Source organism: Melanerpes formicivorus, unplaced genomic scaffold (genome assembly GCF_026170545.1).
Source record: "Melanerpes formicivorus ecotype bairdi unplaced genomic scaffold, bMelFor1.0.p_v2 SCAF_85, whole genome shotgun sequence".
Taxonomy (NCBI): Eukaryota; Metazoa; Chordata; class Aves; order Piciformes; family Picidae; genus Melanerpes; species Melanerpes formicivorus.
The window spans coordinates 483,990-505,365 of NW_027142437.1; the positions used below are offsets into that span (position 1 = coordinate 483,990).

Consider the following 21,376-nt stretch of genomic DNA (forward strand, 5'->3'; position numbering starts at 1 on the left):
GGGAGCCTTCTCTTCTCCAGACTGAACAGCCCCAACTCCTTCAGTCTGTCCTCACAGCAGAGCAGCTCCAGCCCTCTGCTCATCCTCGTGGTCCTTCTCTGGACACCTTTCAGCACCTCCATGGTGTGACTTCAGGTCACTGAGAGCAAAGGGAAGTACACACTTGTACAAAAGATATCTTGTATGCAGAATAGTCCAACACCTGCTGAGGAAAAAAACCCTTCAGCTGGACCCAAACTACACCCATATTCATGCTGCAATACAGAGATCTTACATTGCAGGCAGTGGAGAGAGGGAGCAAAGATCTACCTTGCTACATGGAACAGCAGCCTGAACTTACCCTCTTGGCTACCCAGATCTGCAAATTGTCTTGAGCCAAAATCTCTTTAGCATAAATTCCTGGGTTTTGAACAAAGCTTTTCTGCAAGTGCAGAATGCCTGCTTGGATGGATTGTGAACCATTGCTGTCAGCCCATGGCTTGGATGGGAGCACACTGCAATGGGTTAGGAACTGGCTAGAGGCTGAGCCCAGAGAGTGGTGGTGAATGGTGCCACAGCCAGCTGGTAACCAGTCAGTAGTGGAGTCCCCCAGGGATCAGTGCTGGGCTCTCTGCTCTTTAACATCTTTATTGATGATCTGGATGAGGGCATTGAGTCCATCAGCAGTAAATTTGCTGACGACACCAAGCTGGGGGCAGGAGTTGATCTGCTGGAGGGTAGAGAGGCTCTGCAGAGGGACCTGGACAGGCTGGACAGATGGGCAGAGTCCAAGGGCAGGAGACTGAACACATCCAAGTGCCTGGGGCTGCACATTGGCCACAACAACCCCATGCAGTGCTACAGGCTGGGGTTGGAGTGGCTAGAGAGCAGCCAGGCAGAGAGGGACCTGGGGGTGCTGGTTGATGGTAGGCTGAACATGAGCCTGCAGTGTGCCCAGGGGCCAGGAGGGCCAATGGCATCCTGGCCTGCATCAGGAACAGTGTGGCCAGCAGGAGCAGGGAGGTCATTCTGCCCCTGGACACTGCACTGGTTAGGCCACACCTCGAGTCCTGTGTCCAGTTCTGGGCCCCTCAGTTTAGGAAGGAGGTTGAGCTGCTGGAGTGTGTCCAGAGAAGGGCAACAGAGTTGGTGAGGGGCTTGGAACACAGCCCTGTGAGGAGAGGCTGAGGGAGCTGGGGTTGCTTAGCCTGGAGAAGAGGAGGCTCAGGGGAGACCTTATTGCTCTCTACAACTACCTGAAGGGAGGTTGTAGACAGGCAGAGGTTGGTCCATGCAGGACACCACCTCTAGTGCAGGTGCAGGCAGATGCATGTGAGTGTGCACGCATCTGGTCCCACATGCAAGGCAGGATCATATAGTCTGTTCTGAGGGAAAGCACCAGAAAACGTGAAGGATGAAGGATCCTCTTTGTATTTCATCCTCAATCTGATGTTTTCCACCAACCTGTGATTTTTTTTTGGCAGAAACTGAGTCCCTAGGGCTGAATCCCACAGCCACCTTTCCTGTCATGCTGTCCTCCTGCTTAAAGCAAGCAGCACTCATTTGTATCGCCGTGTGTTCTGCGAGGCCCCATTTCCTCAAGAAGTTTGAAGCAACATCACAAAGGGGTTTGGGTTTTTTTTTTTCCCCTTTTCCAAATCTCAACACCCCCTTTTTTTTCCTGGCAGTTCAGGGAATCTGTTTTACCCATCACACTGGACACAGCCTTTGCAGCAGTTCCCACCCCAGACGCCACAACCATTGCTACGGTGCGCTGGAAATCAATAGCACTTTCTCCATGCATCAGGGGTTTCCCACTGACAAGTCAATGAGCATGGGTTCCACTCCTCTGAATAACCCTGGGGCTTTATCCCTGTTGTTACCTCTGGGAATATCAAACTGCATGACATTATGACCCCATTCAGTTTCTGAAGGGTTTCCAACCCTCTTTTCTGAAGCAGTTAAGCTCCCAGGCTAGGGCCCTTCCTTTCAAACCTTCCACTTCCCCCTCCAGCTCTTGAATGAAATACTCTGTTTCAACTCTCCCCTTCACCAAGCAAGCAGTTAAGACCTCAGCATTGCCTTACACAGACTGAAGAAAACTGCAAAACATATCATTTGGCCTGTCTGGGGGAAATCTGAAGCATCACACCCAGGGAGGTGGTGGAGTCACCATCCCTGGAGGTGTTCAAGAGGGGATTTGATGTGGCACTTGGTGCCATGGTCTAGTCATGAGGTCTGTGTTGATAGGCTGGACTCAATGATCCTCGAGGTCTCTTCCAACCTTAGTTATACTGTGATACTGTGACTGATCCTCACTGTATCAACTGTTTTGAGGAGGACAATACCTTAAATGCATTATTGGGAGGTTTTAGATCAACAAACTTCAATCAATTAATCCCCAGGCCCACACTGCACAATACCTGAATTTATTCCAGTTCAGCAGCTCATTCCAGTGTGTTAGCACTATTCTGGATGGAGCAATTGATGGAGAAGCCTGATGAGAAGCCATTTATTCTGCACAAGTGGCCTGGAGTCGGTATGATTCAATACCTGCATTAAATATACATAATGCCTCCATTCAATACCTGCGTTACCTATATTCGATACCTAATGATTCATTAGTTGCTAACCAAGCCCCAAATGGTGAGTCATGACAATTAGTCTATAAAATATCAGCACAGAAAAGCCTTTCACTTTTTCCTCTTTCTTTTTTTTTTCCCCCCTGCTTCCTCTTGGAGGTTTGGGGGGGGGGGGGGGGGGGGGGGGGGGGGAAGGGAGGGTGGTTAATTGCTTTTTCTGCTTATAATTTTCCTAGCTACGGCGGGCATGGAGACGGATTATGAATCCCTTTCATCCTATTTACAGCAGCAACAGCGTTTCAGCTTCTGGCCTGGCTGGCTGCCAGAGACCAGCAATACATTTCCTCCAGTTGCAAGCAATAAAATTATTCTGTCTTTTGTTATTCTGCATTACCCTGGGTCTTTTTTTGCTTTGAAGGACACCAATGATTCTCTGCCAGCGCCTCGGTGATGAATTAGATGTTTTAGCTGCTTGGCAGAAGGGTGAGCTACACAAAGCCACAAGGGGGATGAATACTGAGAAACGGCCCACTGATTTTCTCATTTATGTATTGTTTAAAGGTACCAATTTCACAATGGAATGGAATAGAATAGAATAGAATAGAATAGAATAGAATAGAATAGAATAGAATAGGACAGGATGGAATGGAACAGAATGGAATAAGATAGAATGGAATGGAAAAGGATAGGATAGGATAGGATGGAATGGAATGGAATGGAATGGAATGGAATGGAATGGAATGGAAAAAGATAGAATAGAATATGATAGGATAGAATTGGAATGGAATGGAATGGAATGGAATAGAATAGAATAGAATAGAATAGAATAGAATAGAATAGAATAGAATAGAATAGAATAGAATAGAATAGAATAGACCAGACCAGGTTGGAAGAGACCTTCAAGATCATCAAGTCCAATTTATCATCCAACACCACCTAATCAACTAACCCATGGCACCAAGCACCCTGTCAAGTCTCTTCCTGAACACCTCCAGTGATGGTGACTCCACCACCTCCCCAGGCAGCCCATTCCAATGGGCAATCACTCTCTCTGTATAGAACTTCTTACACCCAGCCTATTACCTCCCCTGGTGCAGCCTGAGACTGTGTCCTCTTGTTCTGGTGCTGGTTGCCTGGGAGAAGAGACCAACCCCCACCTGGCTACAACCTCCCTTCAGGGAGTTGTAGACAGCAAGGTCTCCCCTGAGCCTCCTCTTCTCCAGGCTAAGCAACCCCAGCTCCCTCAGCCTCTCCTCACAGGGCTGTGCTCCAGACCTCTCCCCAGCTTTGTTGCCCTTCTCTGGACACATTCAAAAGTCTCAATGACCTTCTTAAATTGAGGGGCCCAGAACTGGACACAGGACTCCAGGTGTGGCCTAAGCAGTGCTGAGTACAGGGGCACAATGACGACTTGATCCAGGCCAGGATGCTGTTGGCCTTCTTGGCCACCTGGGCACACTGCAGGCTCATCTTCATCCGTCTGTCAGCCAGCACTCCCAGCTCCTTTCCTGCCAGGCAGCCTTCCAGCCACTCTCCTCAAGCCTGTAGCGCTGCGTGGGGCTGTTCCGACCCAAGCACAGGTCCCAGCGCTTGGCATCGTTAAACGCTATACAACTGGCCTCGGCCCTGCGATGCAGCCTGCGCACTTCAAATCCAAGACGGCAGCATCAGGGAAGGGCCCCGGGGGCGCCGCTCTCGCTGAGGGCTTCCCAGGGTGTGGGCAGAGGTGAGGCGGAGCGGCGGCTCGGGCTCGCCCCCGGGGGCGCCACTCTCGCTGAGGGCTTCCCAGGGTGTGGGCAGAGGTGAGGCGGAGCGGCGGCTCGGGCTCGCCCCCCGGGGCCGCCACTCTCGCTGAGGGCTTCCCAGGGTGCGGGCAGATGTGAGGCGGGGAGGCGGCTCGGGCTCGCCCCCCGGGGCCGCCACTCTCGCTGAGGGCTTCCCAGGGTGTGGGCAGAGGTGAGGCGGAGCGGCGGCTCGGGCTCGCCCCCCGGGGCCCCCACTCTCGCTGAGGGCTTCCCAGGGTGTGGGAAGAGGTGAGGCGGAGCGGCGGCTCGGGCTCGCCTCCCGGCGCCTTGCGCCGCCGCCACAGGAAGACGTGCCGGAGGCGGAGCCCGAGCGCCGAGTCCCCCCTCACACCTCCCCCTGCCCTACAGCGCCTCAACCAATCACCACCTGGGATGTAGCCTCCCACCAATGGAAGAGCATTATCCCCGCGGGCTCCGCAGGCCGCTTGTCCCAATCAGCTGCCGAGGACCGCCTCGCGCCCTCCGACTGACAGTGCGGATAGCCAATGGCTGACGAAGACAGCCCGCTGCTTTCCTGTCTCCGTTGCTCGGGCAGTCGCTGTCAATAGTCGCTGCCGCCGCGCCGCGGCCCCTTTAAGCGTAGCGTGGCAACTGCTGGCGCGTCTACAGAGCGGGCGCCAGATCCCGCCGGCGGCGGGGCCGGGTCGGGTCCGGCTGCAGCGACGGGGAGGGGCGCATCGCGGGGCAGAGAGAGGAGCCGAGGTTGGGTGAGTGTTTATGGGGGCTGCCAGGGTTGCGAGTGAGCCTCGGCGTAGGCCTGATTTTAGGCTTAGCCTCCGCGGGGGGGGAGGATGTTTGGATCCGCAGAGCGCGGATCTTACTCCCGAGTGGACAGTGTGGGGCGGGCTGAAGGGCTTGGCTCCGGGACAAGCACCGGGGCCAGTGGCTGGGCCCCGGGGCTCTCAGCCGCGGAGGTCGGCTGCGGGGGAGAGGCTTCGCCCCGTGCCAGCGGCGGGTTTCAGGTAGCAGGCCTTCTGGAAAGCAGGGGCGGTGAGGGGACTTCAGCCTTCTCGCTCAGTTGTGGTGTCTTGTAGGGTGAGACGGTTGCGTGTAAAGCCTGCTGTCACCGCAGTAAAGTGTAGTCGCCGGCTGCTTGAAGAAGTGTTACTTAAACCTAACATTCAATATGTGCTTTAAGAACTTCTCCCCGGCGAAGGAAAATGGCTTGCTTCGGGGCCCGATGGTCCTCGAGGTCTCTTCCAACCTTAGTTACACTGAGGGAACCGGAATGCTGCTTTCAGGAGTGGCTAAGCTGAGCTGGGCTTGGCTCTGGGCAGGCTGATGTAGTGTGGGGTGTCCCTGCCCATGGCAGGGGGGTTGGAACTGGCTGATCCTTGTGGTCCCTTCCAACCCTGACTGATACTGTGATGATACTATGATACATATGCTGCAGGTATAGGTGGAAATATAAACAATGTCATGGGCCTCCTTGTTAGGGGATTTAGAAACATAATCTCTTCTCCTGGTCGTAGGGCCGGCCTGCCTATTACCTATTTGGCTTCCCACTTCCTCACTTCTGACCTGGGGGCTTACAGCAACGCTGTCATTTTGAGATGTGTTCAGCGGGAAGCCCTCTCGGGACAGCACCGGGACCAAGGGCAACGAAGTTGGTGAGGGGTTTGGAACACAGCCCCGTGAGGAGAGGCTGAGGGAGCTGGGGTTGCTTAGCCTGGAGGAGAGGAGACTCAGGGGTGACCTTCTTGCTCTCTACAGCTACCTGAAGGGAGGTTGTAGACAGGCAGAGGTTGGTCTCTTCTCCCAGGCAGCCAGCACCAGAACAAGAGGACACAGTCTCAGGCTGTGCCAGGGGAGGTTTAGGTTGGAGGTTAGGAAGAAGTTCTACACAGAGAGAGTGATTGCCCATTGGAATGGGCTGCCTGGGGAGGTGGTGGAGTCACCATCATTGGATGTGTTGAGGAGGAGACTTGCTGAGGTGCTTGGTGCCATGGGTTAGTTGTTTAGGTGGTGTTGGATTGGTTGATGGGTTGGACACAATGATCCTGAAGGTCTCTTCCAACCTGGTTTATTCTATGTAATTCTATGAATGTCAACAGTATTACTGTCACAGAGTGCAATGCATTTAGCATTGTCATTTAAAACATAACAGCATTTCAATTCACCAAAAGTTGGTAAGCTTGAAAGAACTGCCTACAATTAAGTCAGCAGCTGCAGAAAGCTTCCCTAATAAATATTTGCACCTCATCAGTGAATATTTTTTTTATGTGGTAAAAGTAAGTTCTTTTACTAGGCTTGAGGCTCTTATAAGGCTTGAGGTGAGGAGGAAGTTCTTCCCAGAAAGAGTAATTTGCCATTGGAATGTGCTGCCCAGGGAGGTGGTGGAGTCACCATCCCTGGAGGTGTTTAAAAAAGGATTGGACGTGGCACTTGAAGGGAGGTTGTAGCCAGGTGGGGGTTGGTCTCTTCTCCCAGGCAGCCAGCACCAGAACAAGAGGACACAGTCTCAGGCTGTACCAGGGGAGGTTTAGGCTGGATGTTAGGAAGAAGTTCCACAGAGAGAGAGAGAGATTTCCCATTGTAATAGGCTGCCCATTGGAATGGAGGTGTTCAGAAGGAGACTTGATGGGGTGCTTGGTGCCATGGGTTAGTTGTCTAGGTGGGTTGTATTGGTTTATGGGTTGGACACAATGATCTTGAAGGTCTCTTCCAACCTGGTTGTTTATTATTATCATTATTATTATTGTTGTTGTTGTTGTTATATTAAAGCCTTGCATTGCAGAACTCAGCTCTGGATGTTCTGTGAGGGAAGAATTACTGAGTAGTTTTTCTTCATTGCTTATTATTTGTAATCCATTCATTCGAGTTCTGCTTCCTTGATTTAGTGTTGGGGGACAGTATTCTATCACCCTTGCAGTTGTTTTGTGTCCTTTAGGCTCTCACATCCTTTGCAGTGACCTGGACTGGAGCTTGGCTGGCTTTTGTAGTAATAAGCATGTTTTTAATTAAAAAGAAAAGGTCAATAACAGCAATAGTAGAAGCTGATGGAATGAATGATTAGGAAACTCTGGAAACAAAACTTGTCTCCAAAGTTCATACAGATCCCACATTTATTTCAGCCACTCTGTACTGATCTGATCTTCAAAAGCATGCATGGAGCTCTTGAGGGGAGGGGGGCTGGGGTTGTAAGTGGTGGTGAGCTAACCCACAATGTTCCACTTCTCACAAACCTACTAAATGTGCTGGGGGAAAATAGATATCACAGTATCACAGTATCACTAAGGTTGGAAGAGACCTCAAAGATCATCGAGTCCAACCTGTCACCACAGACCTCAGGACTAGACCACGGCACCAAGTGCCACGTCCAGTCCCCTCTTGAACACCTCCAGGGATGGTGACTCCACCACCTCCCTGGGCAGCACATTGCAATGACCAATGACTCTCTCAGTGAAGAACTTTCTCCTCACCTTTAGCCAAAACTTCCCCTGGCACAGCTGGAGACTGTGTCCCCTTGTTCTAGTGCTGGTTGCCTGGGAGGAGAGACCAACCCCCACCTGGCTACAACCACCTTTCAGGTAGTTGCAGAGAGCAATGAGGTCACCCCTGAGCCTCCTCTTCTCCAGGCTAAACAACCCCAGCTCCCTCAGCCTCTCCTCACAGGGCTGTGCTCAAGGCCTCTCCCCAGCCTTGTTGCCCTTTGTGAGTCTTACTCAGACAAGTTGAACTTCATTTTATAATCAGCTCAAGCTAGTTGGGTAACAATTGAAAAGTCAATGAAGCAAAGTGTTTCTTAATTAGACAGTCCTTAGGCTGACAAGTAAAACTCAAAAACAAGCCTGGTGAGTCATTTGTTCTCCAGATAAACTGGGTATTCTGTTAGGTTAATCAAATTACAGTGTAAAACTGGTGGAAAGGAGAACTTGGCAAGACTTGAGAGACTGAGTGGTCCCTGGTGTTTGATGGGAAACATGCCTAATGCTGCCCACTTACAACAGTACAAACTCTTTGAAGATTCAGCAAATGTGCTTCCTCGAGGGTGCTTTTATTGGTTTCATCTGTGCTGAGAGAGCTGTCAGAGGAGCTGTCCAAGCTGCTCTCCATCATTTTCCAGCAGTCCTGGCTCACTGGAGAGGTCCCAGAGGACTGGAAGCTGGCCAACGTGGTGCCCATCCATAAGAAGGGCCGGTTGGATGAGCCAGGGAATTACAGGCCTGTCAGCCTGACCTCAGTGCCAGGCAAGATCAGGTCATCCTGAGTGCAATAACACAGCACTTAGAGGATGGCCCAAGGGATCAGGCCCAGCCAGCATGGATTTAGGAAGGGCAGGTCCTGCCTGACCAACCTGATCTCCTTCTATGATCAGGTGACTGCCTGGTGGATGTGGGGCAGGCTGTGGATGTGGTCTACCTGGACCTCAGCAAGGCCTTTGACACTGTCCCCCATAGCAAACTGCTGGCCAAGCTGTCAGCCCATGGCTTGGACAGCAGCACTCTGAGCTGGGATAGGAACTGGCTGGAGGCTGAGCCCAGAGAGTGGTGGTGAATGGTGCCACAGCCAGCTGGCAGCCAGGCACCAGTGGTGTGCCCCAGGGATCAGTGCTGGGCCCTGTGCTCTTTACCATCTTTATTGATGATCTGGATGAGGGCATTGAGTCCATCAGCAGTAAATTTGCTGATGACACCAAGCTGGGGGCAGGAGGTTGATCTGCTGGAGGGTAGAGAGGCTGCATGCTGGCCTGCATCAGGGTCAGTGTGGCCAGCAGGAGCAGGGAGGTCATTGTGCCCCTGTACACTGCACTGGTTAGGCCACACCTCGAGTCCTGTGTCCAGTTCTGGGCCCCTCAGTTTAGGAAGGAGGTTGACTTGCTGGAACGAGTCCAGAGAAGGGACAACGAAGTTGGTGAGGGGCTTGGAACACAGCCCTGTGAGGAGAGGAGGCTTTAGGGGTGACCTTATTGCTCTCTACAACTCCCTGAAAAGAGGTTGTAGACAGGCAGAGGTTGGGTCTCTTCTCCCAGGCAGCCAGCACCAGAACAAGAGGACACAGTCTCAGGCTGCACAGGGGAGGTTCAGGCTGGAGGTCAGGAGGAAGTTTTACACAGAGAGAGTGATTGCCCATTGGAATGTGCTGCCTGGGGAGGTGGTGGAGTCACCATCACTGGAGGTGTTCAGGAGGAGACTTGATGGGGTGCTTGGTGCCATGGGTTAGTTGATTAGGTGGTGTTGGATGATAGGTTGGACTCGATGATCTTGAAGGTCTCTTTCAACCTGGTCTATTCTATTCTATTCTATTCTATTCTATTCTATTCTATTCTATTCTATTCTATTCTATTCTACAAGCTCTGAGATTCTGCTTGCTCTAGCTATGCCAATGCTACTAAAGCAAACTTTCCTGTGCCATGCATGTAGCAGAAGTGCTTTTGCTCTTACCTTTAGGACTCCAGTTTGCCTGGAAGGAAACAGCCAGAACCAGAACCGAACCCTACAGGTCCCAAGGCTAGGTGGGAAGAGTTTGGTGGTAATTATCCTGGCTCTGCCTCCTTCCTTCTGGCTGGATGAGTTTACATACAGAAAATGCTGTCCTTTACCTTAATAAAAAGACAAAAACCACTGAGAGTTATTCAATACTGCTTCATCTTTCAGAGCAGAAGCATCTTTACACACACAGCTACTGGCATCTCCTGTCACACACATCCACACCTTACCTTGCAGAGATCTCCCTGCAGGGACCTCCCATGTAAATACTTTCTTTGTATTTGGGGATTTGTTATGGGTTTAAGAAACTGGGATGTCTTAAACCATAGAGTTCAGACCTCCAGAGGCTAGAGAGTTTAGCCTGGAGAAGAGGAGGCTCAGGGGAGACCTTCTTGCCATCTACAACTCCCTGAAGGGAGGTTGTAGCCAGGTGGGGGTTGGTCTTTTCTCCCAGGCAACCAGCACCAGAACAAGAGGACACAGTCTCAAGCTGCACCAGGGGAGGTTTAGGCTGGGGGTGGAGGAAGAAAGTTCTTCCCAGAAAGAGGAATTGGCCATTGGGAATGTGCTGCCCAGGGAGGTGGTGGAGTCACCATCCCTGGAGGTGTTTAAGAAGAGCCTGGATGAGGCTCTTGGTGCCATGGTTTAGTTGATCAGATGGTGTTGGGTGATAGGTTGGACTGGATGATCTCTGAGTTCTTTTCCAACCTGGTTAATTCTGTATCTGTAGATAGGTCCAGGGGTGGATTGGGAAGTGTCATCTTCTGTTATTTCATTCCCCAAATGTCCCCTCTTTTATAGGGGAACAGCACAAGCTGTCCAGCCCCCTCCTTCTCCCTCTCTCTGCCCCTTTCCTGGTGCAGGCTCCCTTGTCTTTGCTATGCAGGGCAGTGGGGGCCTTGAGTCAGCTGGCTGGGGCCTGCAGCACGCAAGCTGAATTTTAGCTGTGTCACTCAGCTTTGGTGGGGGGTAGAAGGGCTTGAGGGATGGGATGGGGGGTGGGGATTTGGGGGCCTGGGTTTTCACAGAATCACAGAACTAACCAGGTTGGAAAACACCTCAGAGATCACCAAGTCCAACCTATCACCCAACACCATCTAATCAACTAAACCATGGCACCAAGTGCCTCATCCAAGTGTCTTCAGGGATGGTGACTCCACCACCTCCCTGGGCAGCACATCCCAATGGCCAGCCTCTCTTTTTGTGAAGAATTTCTTCCAAACATCCAGCCTAAATCTCCCTGGCATGGCTTGAGACTGTGTCCTCTTGTTCTGGTGCTGGGGGCCTGGGAGAAGAGACCAACCCCCACCTGGCTACAACCTCCCTTCAGGGAGCTGGAGAGAGCAATGAGCTCTCCCCTGAGCCTCCTCTTCTCCAGGCTGAGCAACCCCAGCTCCCTCAGCCTCTCCTCACAGGGCTGTGCTCCAGACCCCTCCCCAGCCTCGTTGCCCTTCTCTGTACCTTTTGGCCTGGTTTTGGAGGGAGGTTGTGGAAAGCTTTGGCCTGAGGAAGCTTTTTTTTTGAGAAACCATATCCAAGGTGGACTATGGATTTGTGTATTTGACAGGCTTGTGTACTATTGTAAGTAGTTATGAGTAGTACTTCCAGTTAAACTTCTAATTCTTTCCAATCCAGTGTGGAGCATTTTCTTCCCTCCTTTGGGAAGGGGGTGAAAAGCATCTGTCCCTCTCCTTGAACTGCAGACAGTTTACACATTAACATTGTAAGCATATTCTAGTATTAATATATTGTAATATTCATATGTTTTAATATTTATATATTTAGAACCATAGAACCAACCAGGTTGGAAAAGACCTCAGAGGTCATCAAGTCCAACCTGTTACCTAATGTCTAGCACCTCCTGACAACTAAACCATGGCTCCAAGTGGCCACATTCAAGCCTATTTTTGAACACCCCCAGTGATGGTGACTCCACCACCTCCCTGGGGCAGCACATTCCCATGGCCAATCTCTCTTTTTGGGAAGAATTTCTTCCTCACCTCCAGCCTAAACCCCCCTGCCACAGCTTGAGACTGTGTCCTCTTGCTCTGGTGCTGCTTGCCTGGCAGAAGAGGCCAACCCCAATTTAATTCTAAGATATCTTCCTTTCTTTTCTTCATTGTGGGAACTACTTGAATTGTATTTGAGTAGCAGATTTAAAACACATTGCAAACATAAGCACTTGCAGGCTCTAAGGAGCAGTTGGAAGGTTGGCATTGCAGGAGTCAGGAGCACCTTTGCTGATAGCTCTTACCCAGGAAATTTCCCTGTCATGCACTCTGCAGCACCTCTGAGCTGTGAGGCTTGTTAGTGGGCCAAGATATCCACACTGCCTATTCTTCAGCTGCTACTGAAAACCCAAAAGGTAGCATAATTACCAGCCCTGCAGAGAAGCACTTGGGGGTGCTGGTGGGGAGAAGAAGCTGGACAGGAGTCAGCAATGGGCACTGGCAGCACAGAAGGCCAAGGGCAGCCTGGGCTGCATCCAAAGCAGTGTGGCCAGGGATGGAGAGAGAGGATCCTGCCCCTCTGCTCTGCTCTGGGGAGACCTCACCTGCAGGGCTGTGTCCAGCTCTGGGGCCCCCAACACAAGAAGGCCATGAACCTGATGGAGAGGATCCAGGGGAGGCCCCAAGGATGATCAGAGGGCTAGAGCACCTCTCCTACAAGGGCAGGCTGAGAGAGTTTGGGATGCTCAGCCTGGAGAGGAACAGTCTCCAGGGAGACCTTAGAGCAGCCTTCCAGTACCTCAAGGGGGCTACAGGAGAGCTGGGGAGGGACTCTTTACCGGGCTCATAGTGATAGGACTAGGGGGAATGGATTGAAGCTGGGAGAGGGTAAATTTAGACTGGATCTTAGTAAGAAGCTCTTTAGTACCAGGGTGTTTGAGACACAGAAACAGGTTGCTCAGGGAGGCTGTGGATGTCCCCTCCCTGGAGGTGCTCAAAGCCAGGCTGGATTAGGCCTTGGAGCAACCTGGGCTGGTGGGAGGTTGTCCCTGCCCCAGGGTTTGGAAACTGGATGATCTTTAAGGTCCCTTCCAACCCAAGGCATTCTCTGAATCTATGATTCCAGTATCAACCCCCAACATTTAAACTGCTTGTTGGAACTGCTTTGAGATGTGTGCTGATTCCTTGTCATGATGTGTCCACATATGGATTCACAGACTGCAATGGGTTGAAAGGGACCCTCAAAGGTCATCTTGTCCTGCAGTCAGCAGGGGATACCTCTAACTGCTGTCTACAACCTGAAGGGAGGTTGTATCCAGGAGGGGGTTGGTCTCTTCTCCCAGGCAACCAGCCCCAGAACAAGAGGACACAGTCTCAAGCTGTGCCAGGGGAAGTTTAGGCTGGAAGTGAGGAGGAAGTTCTTCCCAGAGAAAGTTATTAGCTGTTGGAATGTGCTGCCCAGGGAGGTGGTGGAGTCCCCCATCCCTGGAGGTGTACAAGAGGGGATTGGATGTGGCACTTGGTGCCATGGTTTAGTAGTCATGAGGTATTGGGTGACAGGTTGGACTTGATGATCTTTGAGCTTTGATCTTTGAACAGGCAGAAGGAGCCAGGGAGCTGCACAGTTTCCCTATGTTCCATGAGGCGGTAGTTGGAACTCTCCTTAGCAGCTTGGATCCCCACAAGTCCATGGGACCAGATGGGATTCATCCTAGGGTGCTGAGAGAGCTGGCAGATGAGCTGGCCAAGCCACTCTCCATAATTTTCCAGCAGTCCTGGCATCACTGGCGAGGTCCCAGAGGACTGGAAGCTGGCCAACGTGGTGCCCATCCATAAGAAGGGCAGCTTGGATGAGCCAGGGAATTCCAGGCCTGTCAGCCTGACCTCAGTGCCAGGCAAGATCATGGAACAGGTCATCCTGAGTTCAATAACACAACACTTACAGGATGGCCAAGGGATCAGGCCCAGCCAGCATGGATTTAGGAAGGGCAGGTCCGTGCCTCTCCAACCTGATCTCCTTCTATGCCCAGGTGACTGCCTGGTGGATGTGGGGCAGGCTGTGGATGGAGTCTGCCTGGACTCCAGCAAGGCCTTTGACACCATCCCCCACAGCAAACTCCTGGCCAAGCTGTCAGTCCCTGGCTTGGACAGCAGCACTCTGAGCTGGGTTAGGAACTAGCTGGAGGCTGAGCCCAGAGAGTGGTGGTGAATGGTGCCACAGCCAGCTGGCAGCCAGGCACCAGTGGTGTGCCCCAGGGATCAGTGCTGGGCCCTATGCTCTTTAACATCTTTATTGATGATCTGGATGAGGGCATTGAGTCCATCAGCAGTAAGTTTGCTGACAACACCAAGCTGGGGGCAGGAGTTTGATCTGCTGGAGGGTAGAGAGGCTCTGCAGAGGGACCTCGACAGGCTGGACAGATGGGCAGAGGCCAAGGGCAGGAGATTGAACACATCCAAGTGCCAGGTTCTGCACATTGGCCACAGCAACCCCAGGCAGTGTTACAGGCTGGGGTCAGAGTGGCTGAGAGCAGCCAGGCAGAGAGGAACCTGGGGGTGCTGAACAATGGCAGGCTGAACATGAGCCAGCAGTGTGCCCAGGCAGCCAAGAAGACCAAGGGCATCCTGGCCTGCATCAGGAAGAGTGTGTCCAGCAGGAGCAGGGAGGTCATTCTGGCCCTGTACACTGCACTGGTTAGGCCACACCTTGAGTCCTGTGTCTAGTTCTGGGCCTCTCAGTTAGGAAGGAGGTTGACTTGCTGGAGCATGTCCAGAGAAAGGCAACAAAGGTTAGTGAGGGGTCTGGAGCACAGCCCTGTGAGGAGAGGCTGAGGGAGCTGGGGTTGCTCAGCCTGGAGAAGAGAAGACTCAGGGGAGACCTTCTTGCTCTCTCCAACTCCCTGAAGGGAGGTTGTAGACAGGCAGAGGTTGGTCTCTTCTCCCAGGCAGCCAGTACCGGAACAAGAGGACACAGTCTCAGGCTGTTGCCAGGGGAGGTTCAGGTTGGATGTTAGGAAGAAGTAGTATACAGAGATAGTGATTGCCCATTGGAATGGGCTGCCTGGGGAGGTGGTGGAGTCACCTTCACTGGAGGTGTTCAGGAGGAGACTTGATGGGGTGCTTGGTGCCATGGGTTAGTTGTTTAGGTGGGTTGGATTGGTTGGTGGCTTGGACACGATGATCTTGAAGGTCTCTTCCAAACCTGGTTTGGTTTGGTTTGGCTTATTCTCTTTGTCTTTTCCAACCTTGTTGATTCTATGATGCTATGAAACTGGCTCAGGCTGCTCAGCTGAGTTGGTCAGTCTGGGATTTGCTGTATATCTGGCACTAATCTATGGAGGTTGTTTTTTTTTTGGGTGGGTTTTTTGTGTGTTGTTGGGTTTTTTTGATTGTTTTGGGGTTTGTCTGTTTTTAATTCAGTGAATATTTCCCTTTCCCAGAAGTGATGTAGGACACAGGCCCATACCTGGTGTTTGGTCCAGTCTCAGGAGCCCTGTGTCCCATGACAGTGCTGTTGATAATATTCCAGTCAAAATCATCAGCAAGGTCTTGTGTTAATCCACATGCAGAGGTCCATTCCTGATCTTGTGCTTCAAAGTTACAGCTTCCAGGAATGTTTGTGTAATAACCTGAAAATACAGTCAGAAAGAAATTACCATCCCAGCTCTTATATGCACAAGGCAATGGTAATGGAAAGGATTTCCTCTAGGACAGTGCTAGTATCCCCTGTGGCCTTCTCCTGATATGTGGCAATCAGTAGAAGGAAACAATTCACTCTTCACCCCCCTAGCAGATATAAACAACCTGAAACTATCACAGATATATGCCCATGTAAGTCTTGAGGACAAAACAACGACTTGTAGGTCTCTTCTCCTTAGTTACAAGTGATAGGATGAGGGGAAATGGCCTCAAGTTGCCCCAGTCAGGGCTTTAGGGTAGAGATGAGAAGAAGAAACTTCTTCCCTGGAAGGGTTCTCAAAGCCTGGCAGAGGCTGCCCAGGGAGGTGGTTGAATCCCCATGCCTGGATGGTGTTTCAAAGAGGCAGAGATAGAATAGAATAGAATAGAATAGAATAGAATAGAATAGAATAGAATAGAATAGAATAGAATAGAATAGACCAGACTAGGTTGGAAGAGACCTTCAAGATCATTGAGTCCAACCCATCAACCAATCCAACACCACCTAAACAACTAATCCATGGCACCAAGCACCCCATCAAGTCTCCTCCTGAACACCTCCAATGAGCTGTGGTGCTGAGGGCCATGGTTTAGAACCAGACTGGGTAGAGTCAGATAAGGGTTGGACTGGGTGATCTTAAAGGTGTTTTTGAACTGAAACCATCCTATGATTCTATTCCATGACTCTAAACCAGGCTGTGCCAAAAGGCCAGGAGCAGGCTCAGGCAGTGCTCATTTCACTCTCTCTCCAAGGACCATTATTTCTGCCAAGCCCAATGAAGCAGAGGACTCTGGAGCTGCAAGCCTGTCCTTCCCAGGACCCTGCACCACATTGCACATGCAGGAGGGAACTTGGAGGCACATGTGGAACTGCAGCACTCCCTGACTCCCTGGCTCCTAGGCCAGGCACTCCAGCACATACATTTCACAGCATGGCCTTTGGGAACGATGAAAGAGCTACACAAATGCACTCAGCATCCACATGGATGGTGCATTACAAGCATCATGTAAACCTAATAAAGTCTAACTCCAGCACCAAACAGCCTGACATGCAGGTAGGGCATAGAAGGGGAGGCTGTTAATTGAAGGAGCAGGTAGCATATTCTTGTGCAGTTCTACCCAGATCAAAGTCCAGATGCATTTGGAATCTAAATTATTCATAGTACACTGCCTGTCTTCAGGAATTTTCCCCTAATCTCTGAGCAGTGCATTCAGATGGCAGTCATTAATAAATATTTATGAGCAGTATTTACAGGGTAGACAGAGTCACCCAACAGCTCTGGGGCCCTGGAACTGATGGAGTAGGTCCAGAGGAGGGCCACAAAAATTATGAAGGAGTTGGAGTTCATCTGCTACAAGGACAGGCTTGAGGGAGCTGGGGGGTGTTCAGCCTGGAGAAGAGAAGGCTCCAGGGAGACCTAAGAGCAGCCTGCCAGGATCTGAAAGGGGCTACAAGAAGGCTGCAGAGAGACTGTTTGCAAAGGCCTGCAGGGACAGGAGCAGGGGCAATGGCTTCAAACTAGAGCAGAGCAGATTGAGATTGGATGTGAGGAACAAGTTCTGCACCAGGAGGGTGGTGGAACACTGGCAACAGGTTGCCCAGGGAGGTGGTTGAGGCTCCATGCCTGGAGATATTCAAGGTGAGGCTGGACAGGGCTCTGGGCAACCTGATCTAGCTGGGGATGTCCCTGCTGAGTGCAGAGGGCTTGGACTGGATGGGCTTTGGGGGTCCCTTCCAACCCAGAGCATTCTGTGATTCTGTGACATTTCTGCACCTGCTGGGCATTATTATTTTCTGGATAAACAGAGCCAATTTGAGAAGCCACCAGAAAAGCATTGTTCCTCTTGCCTGAAAACACTCAAACACTCCTCCAGCTGGGTCACCAACACTGAGGTTTGCTATTAATCAAATCTGGGTCTATAAGTGGCTGAGATTCACAAAAATGGACCCTGCTTTCACGTGTGTGCTCTGTTTCACCTCAGTGCTTCCAGTGGGTTGCTGAAAGAGAAGGGAAATTTGGCAAGATTTGCTCAACTGGATTAAATAAATTATGGAGGAAATAATTCCTGTGAGTTAGAAAGGAAGAAAGGAAAAAAAGAAAGGAAGAAAGGAAGGAAGGAAGGAAGGAAGGAAGGAAGGAAGGAAGGAAGGAAGGAAGGAAGGAAGGAAGGAAGGGAGGGAGGGAGGGAGGGAGGAAGGAAGGAAGGAAGGAAGGGAAGGAAGGAAGGAAGGAAGGAAGGAAGGAAGGAAGGAAGGAAGGAAGGAAGGAAGGAAGGAAGGAAGGAAGGAAGGAAGGAAGGAAGGAAGGAAGGAAGGAAGGAAGGAAGGAAGGAAGGAAGGAAGGAAGGAAGGAAGGAAGGAAGGAAGGAAGGAAGGAAGGAAGGAAGGAAGGAAGGAAGGAAAGGAAGGAAGGAAGGAAAGGAAGAAAGAAAGAAAGGAAGAAAGAAAGGAAGAAAGAAAGAAAGAAAGAAAGAAAGAAAGAAAGAAAGAAAGAAAGAGAAGAAAGAAAGAAGAAAGAAAGAAAGAAAGAAAGAAAGAAAGAAGAAAGAAAGAAAGAAAGAAAGAAAGAAGAAAGAAAAGAAAGAAAGAAAGAAGAAAGAAAGAAAGAAAAGAAAGAAAGAAAGAAAGAAAGAAAGGAAAGAAAGGAAAGAAAGAAAGAAGAAAGAAAGAAAGAAAGAAAGAAAGAAAGAGAAAGAAAGAAAGAAAGAAAGAAAGAAAAGAAAAAAAAGAAAGAAAGAAAGAAAGAAAGAAAGAGAGAGAGAGATAGCAGGATAGCACTGCAGACAAATGCAGCCCTCCTCTGGTGCTGCTCCCCGGGGCTCCCTGCTGGGGCCAGTCCTGTTTAACATCTTGATCAACAGTGTAGGTGAGGGGACTGAGTGTGATGAGTGGGATTGAGTAAGTTTGCAGGCAACATGAAATTAAGCAGGAGTGTTGATCTGCTTGAGGGTTGGAAGGCTCCACAGAGAGATCTGGCTTGGCTGGACTAAGGGGTTAAGGGTCAGTTGTTGGACTTAAGGCCAAGTGCCAGGACTCAGAGTTGAGTTACAAACAACTCCCTTGCAACACTACAGAGGCAGAGGGGCTGGGAAGCTGGCCTGGCAGAAAAGGACCTGGTGGTGTCCACAGTGTGCCCAGGTAGCCAAGAAGACCACCAGCATTCTGGCCTGGATCAGAAGTAGTTGTGGCCAGCAGGAGTAAGGTAATGTTCATACCCCCTGTGCTGGGCACTGGTGAGGCCACACAGTCAGTGTTTGGCTCAGTTTTGGGCACTGCAGTATAAGACATTCAGGGGCTGGAGCAAATCCAGAGAAGGGCAACAAAGCTGGTGAAGGGTCTGGAGAACAAGGGCTGGGGAACAAGAGGCTGAGGGAGCTGGGGGTGTTTAGCCTGAAGAAGAGGAGGCTGAGGGGAGACCTCATTGCTCTCTACAGCTCCCTGAAAGGAGGTTGGAGCAAGGTGGGGGTTGGAGCAAGATGGAGGTTGGAGGAAGGTAAAGGTTGGTCTCTTCTCCCAAATAACTAATAATAGGACAAGGGATGTGTCATGGGACAAGCTGTACCAGGGGAGCTTTAGGTTGGATATTAGGAACCATTTCTTTGCTGCAAGAGTGGTCAGGCCCTGGAACAAGCTGCCAGGGAGGTGGTGGAGTCCCCATTCCCAGAGACATTAAAAAAAATGAGGAGATGAGGCACTTTGGGTCGTGGTGTAATGGTGATGGAGGTGTTAGGCAGAAGGTTGGACTTGCTGATCTTAGAGGCCCTTTGTAAACTCACTGATTCTCTGTGATGGGGCTGGTTGGGCTGTGAAGGGCTTTCTCTGTGCCCTCTCTGCTGTCCTTTCAGATTAAGCAGCTCCCGTTCCCCACTCATTGAGAAATGAAGTTTCTGTATCTAGAAGGCATAATGTGCCTGTCAGGCTTGTTTATTCCCATCTGTAAGATACATGCTCAGGGAAAAGGTGGTTTTTATCCAAAATGCAAGGCCTCATTTGTTGAAACTAACATGTAGCAGATAGGGAAATATTGTACCTGAGGCTTATCTGCCTACCCTGTGTGCCAGACTGCAGTATCTCGCCTCCATTGGTAACCTGATTTTCTGTCAGTTCTGCAGCAAGAACAAGACAAAAGACCAGGGAAAACATTGTGCCACAACTGCAGCCTTTCCATCCACTATAAAAGGGACATTTCACTGGATGTGTTTGCACTGAATAGCAGCTTTGCTTTTTTGCTTTCCCTTGGAAGAGCTTTCTGTAGTATGGAATGGAATGGAATGGAATGGAATGGAATGGAATGGAATGGAATGGAATGGAAGGAATGGATGGAATAGAATATAGAATAGAATAGAATAGAATAGAAAAGAATAGAATAGAATAGAATAGAATAGAATAGAGCAGGTTGGAAGAGACCTTCAAGATCATCGTGTCCAACCTATCATCCAACACCACCCAACCAACTAACCCATGGCACCAAGCACCCTGTCAAGTCTCCTCCTGAACACCTCCAGGGATGGTGACTCCACCACCTCCCCAGGCAGCACATTCCAATGGGCAATCCACTCTCTCTGTGTAAAACTTCCTCCTACCTTCCAGCCTAAACCTCCCCCTGGTGCAGCCTGAGACTGTGTCCCTCTTGTTCTGCTGCTGGTTGCCTGGGAGAAGAGGACCAACCCCCACCTGGTACAACCTCCCTTCAGGTTGTTGTAGACAGCAAGAAGGTCTCCCCTGAGCCTCCTCTTCTCCAGGCTTAAGCAACCCCAGCTCCCTCAGCCTCTCCTCACAGGGCTGTGTTCCAAACCCCTCCCCAGCTTTGTTGCCCTTCTCTGGACACCTTCCAGCAAGTCAACCTCCTTCCTGAACTGAGGGGCCCAGAACTGGACACAGGACTCGAGGTGTGGCCTAACCAGTGCAGTGTACAGTATAGCAAAGACTGCATTGCTTTAGAATCATAGTATCAGTCCAGGGTTGGAAGGGACCACAAGGATCATCTAGTTCCAACCCCCCTGCCATGGGCAGGGACACCCCACACTAGATCAGCCTGGCCACAGCCTCATCCAGCCTGCCCTTAAACACCTCCAGGGACGGGGCCCCAACCACCTCCCTGGACAACCCATTCCAGGGCTTCACCACTCTCATGGGGAAGAACTTCCTCCTCACCTCCAGCCTCAATCTCCCCACCTCCAGCTTCATTCCATTCCCCCTAGTCCTATCACTCCCCTGAGATCCTGAGCAGTCCCTCCCCAGCCTTCCTGTAGCCCCCTTCAGATCCTGGAAGGCCACAATGAGGTCACCTGGGAGCTTCTTCTTCTCCAGACTGAACAGCCCCCAAACCTCCAGCTTCATTCCAATCCCCCTAGTCCTATCACTACCTGACACCCTAAAAAGTCCCTCCACCGCCTTCTTGTAGCCCTTTACAGATACTGGAAGGCCACAATGGAGGTCACCTGGGAGTCTTCTCTTCTGCAGACTGAACAGCCCCAACTCCTTCAGTCTGTCCTCATAGAAGTGCTCCAGGCCTGTTTTTATCCTCGTGGCCCTACTGGCTTTGCTGGAGTTCAACATTATGTAAGACCCAAAATGTTTCCATCTCAATTATTTGGTCAGGTGGCCAAGAAGGCCAACAGCTCCCGGCCTGGATCAGCAATAGTGTGGCCAGCAGCACCAGGAAGTGATTGTTCCCTTGTACTCAGCACTGGTGAGGCCACACCTTGAGTCCTGGCTTCAGTTTTGGGTCCCTCACCACAGGAAAGCCATTGAGATGCAGGAGTGTGTCCAGAGAAGAATCACAAGACAATGAGGGGTCTGGAGCACAGGTCTGGTGAGGAGCAGCTCGAGGGAACTGGGGTGTTTAGTTTGGAGAAGAGGAGGCTGAGGGGAGACCTTCTTGCTATCTAGAGCTCCCTGAAATGAGGTTGCAGTGAGGTGGGGTTGGTCTCTTCTCCCTAGTATCATGGGA

The 21,376-nt window shown here is 50.9% G+C and overlaps 2 protein-coding genes across 2 annotated transcripts in view; one reads left to right on the forward strand and one right to left on the reverse strand.

Moving 5' to 3' along the window:
- SH3BGRL2 (SH3 domain binding glutamate rich protein like 2) overlaps positions 1-1,884 on the reverse strand; it is a 96,866-nt gene extending 94,982 nt beyond the window's left edge. The window contains exons 1-2 of the mRNA XM_068165183.1: positions 1,863-1,884; positions 341-399 (exon numbers count right to left, since the gene is read on the reverse strand). Of these exons, the coding sequence (XP_068021284.1) occupies positions 341-399; positions 1,863-1,884 (81 nt within the window). The remainder of the gene's footprint in view (positions 1-340; positions 400-1,862) is intronic.
- A 3,273-nt stretch (positions 1,885-5,157) lies between these two features.
- Positions 5,158-21,376, forward strand: part of LCA5 (lebercilin LCA5) — a 22,016-nt gene continuing 5,797 nt past the window's right edge. Inside the window, exon 1 of the mRNA XM_068165184.1 lies at positions 5,158-5,328. Coding sequence (XP_068021285.1) covers positions 5,158-5,328 — 171 coding nt within the window. The remainder of the gene's footprint in view (positions 5,329-21,376) is intronic.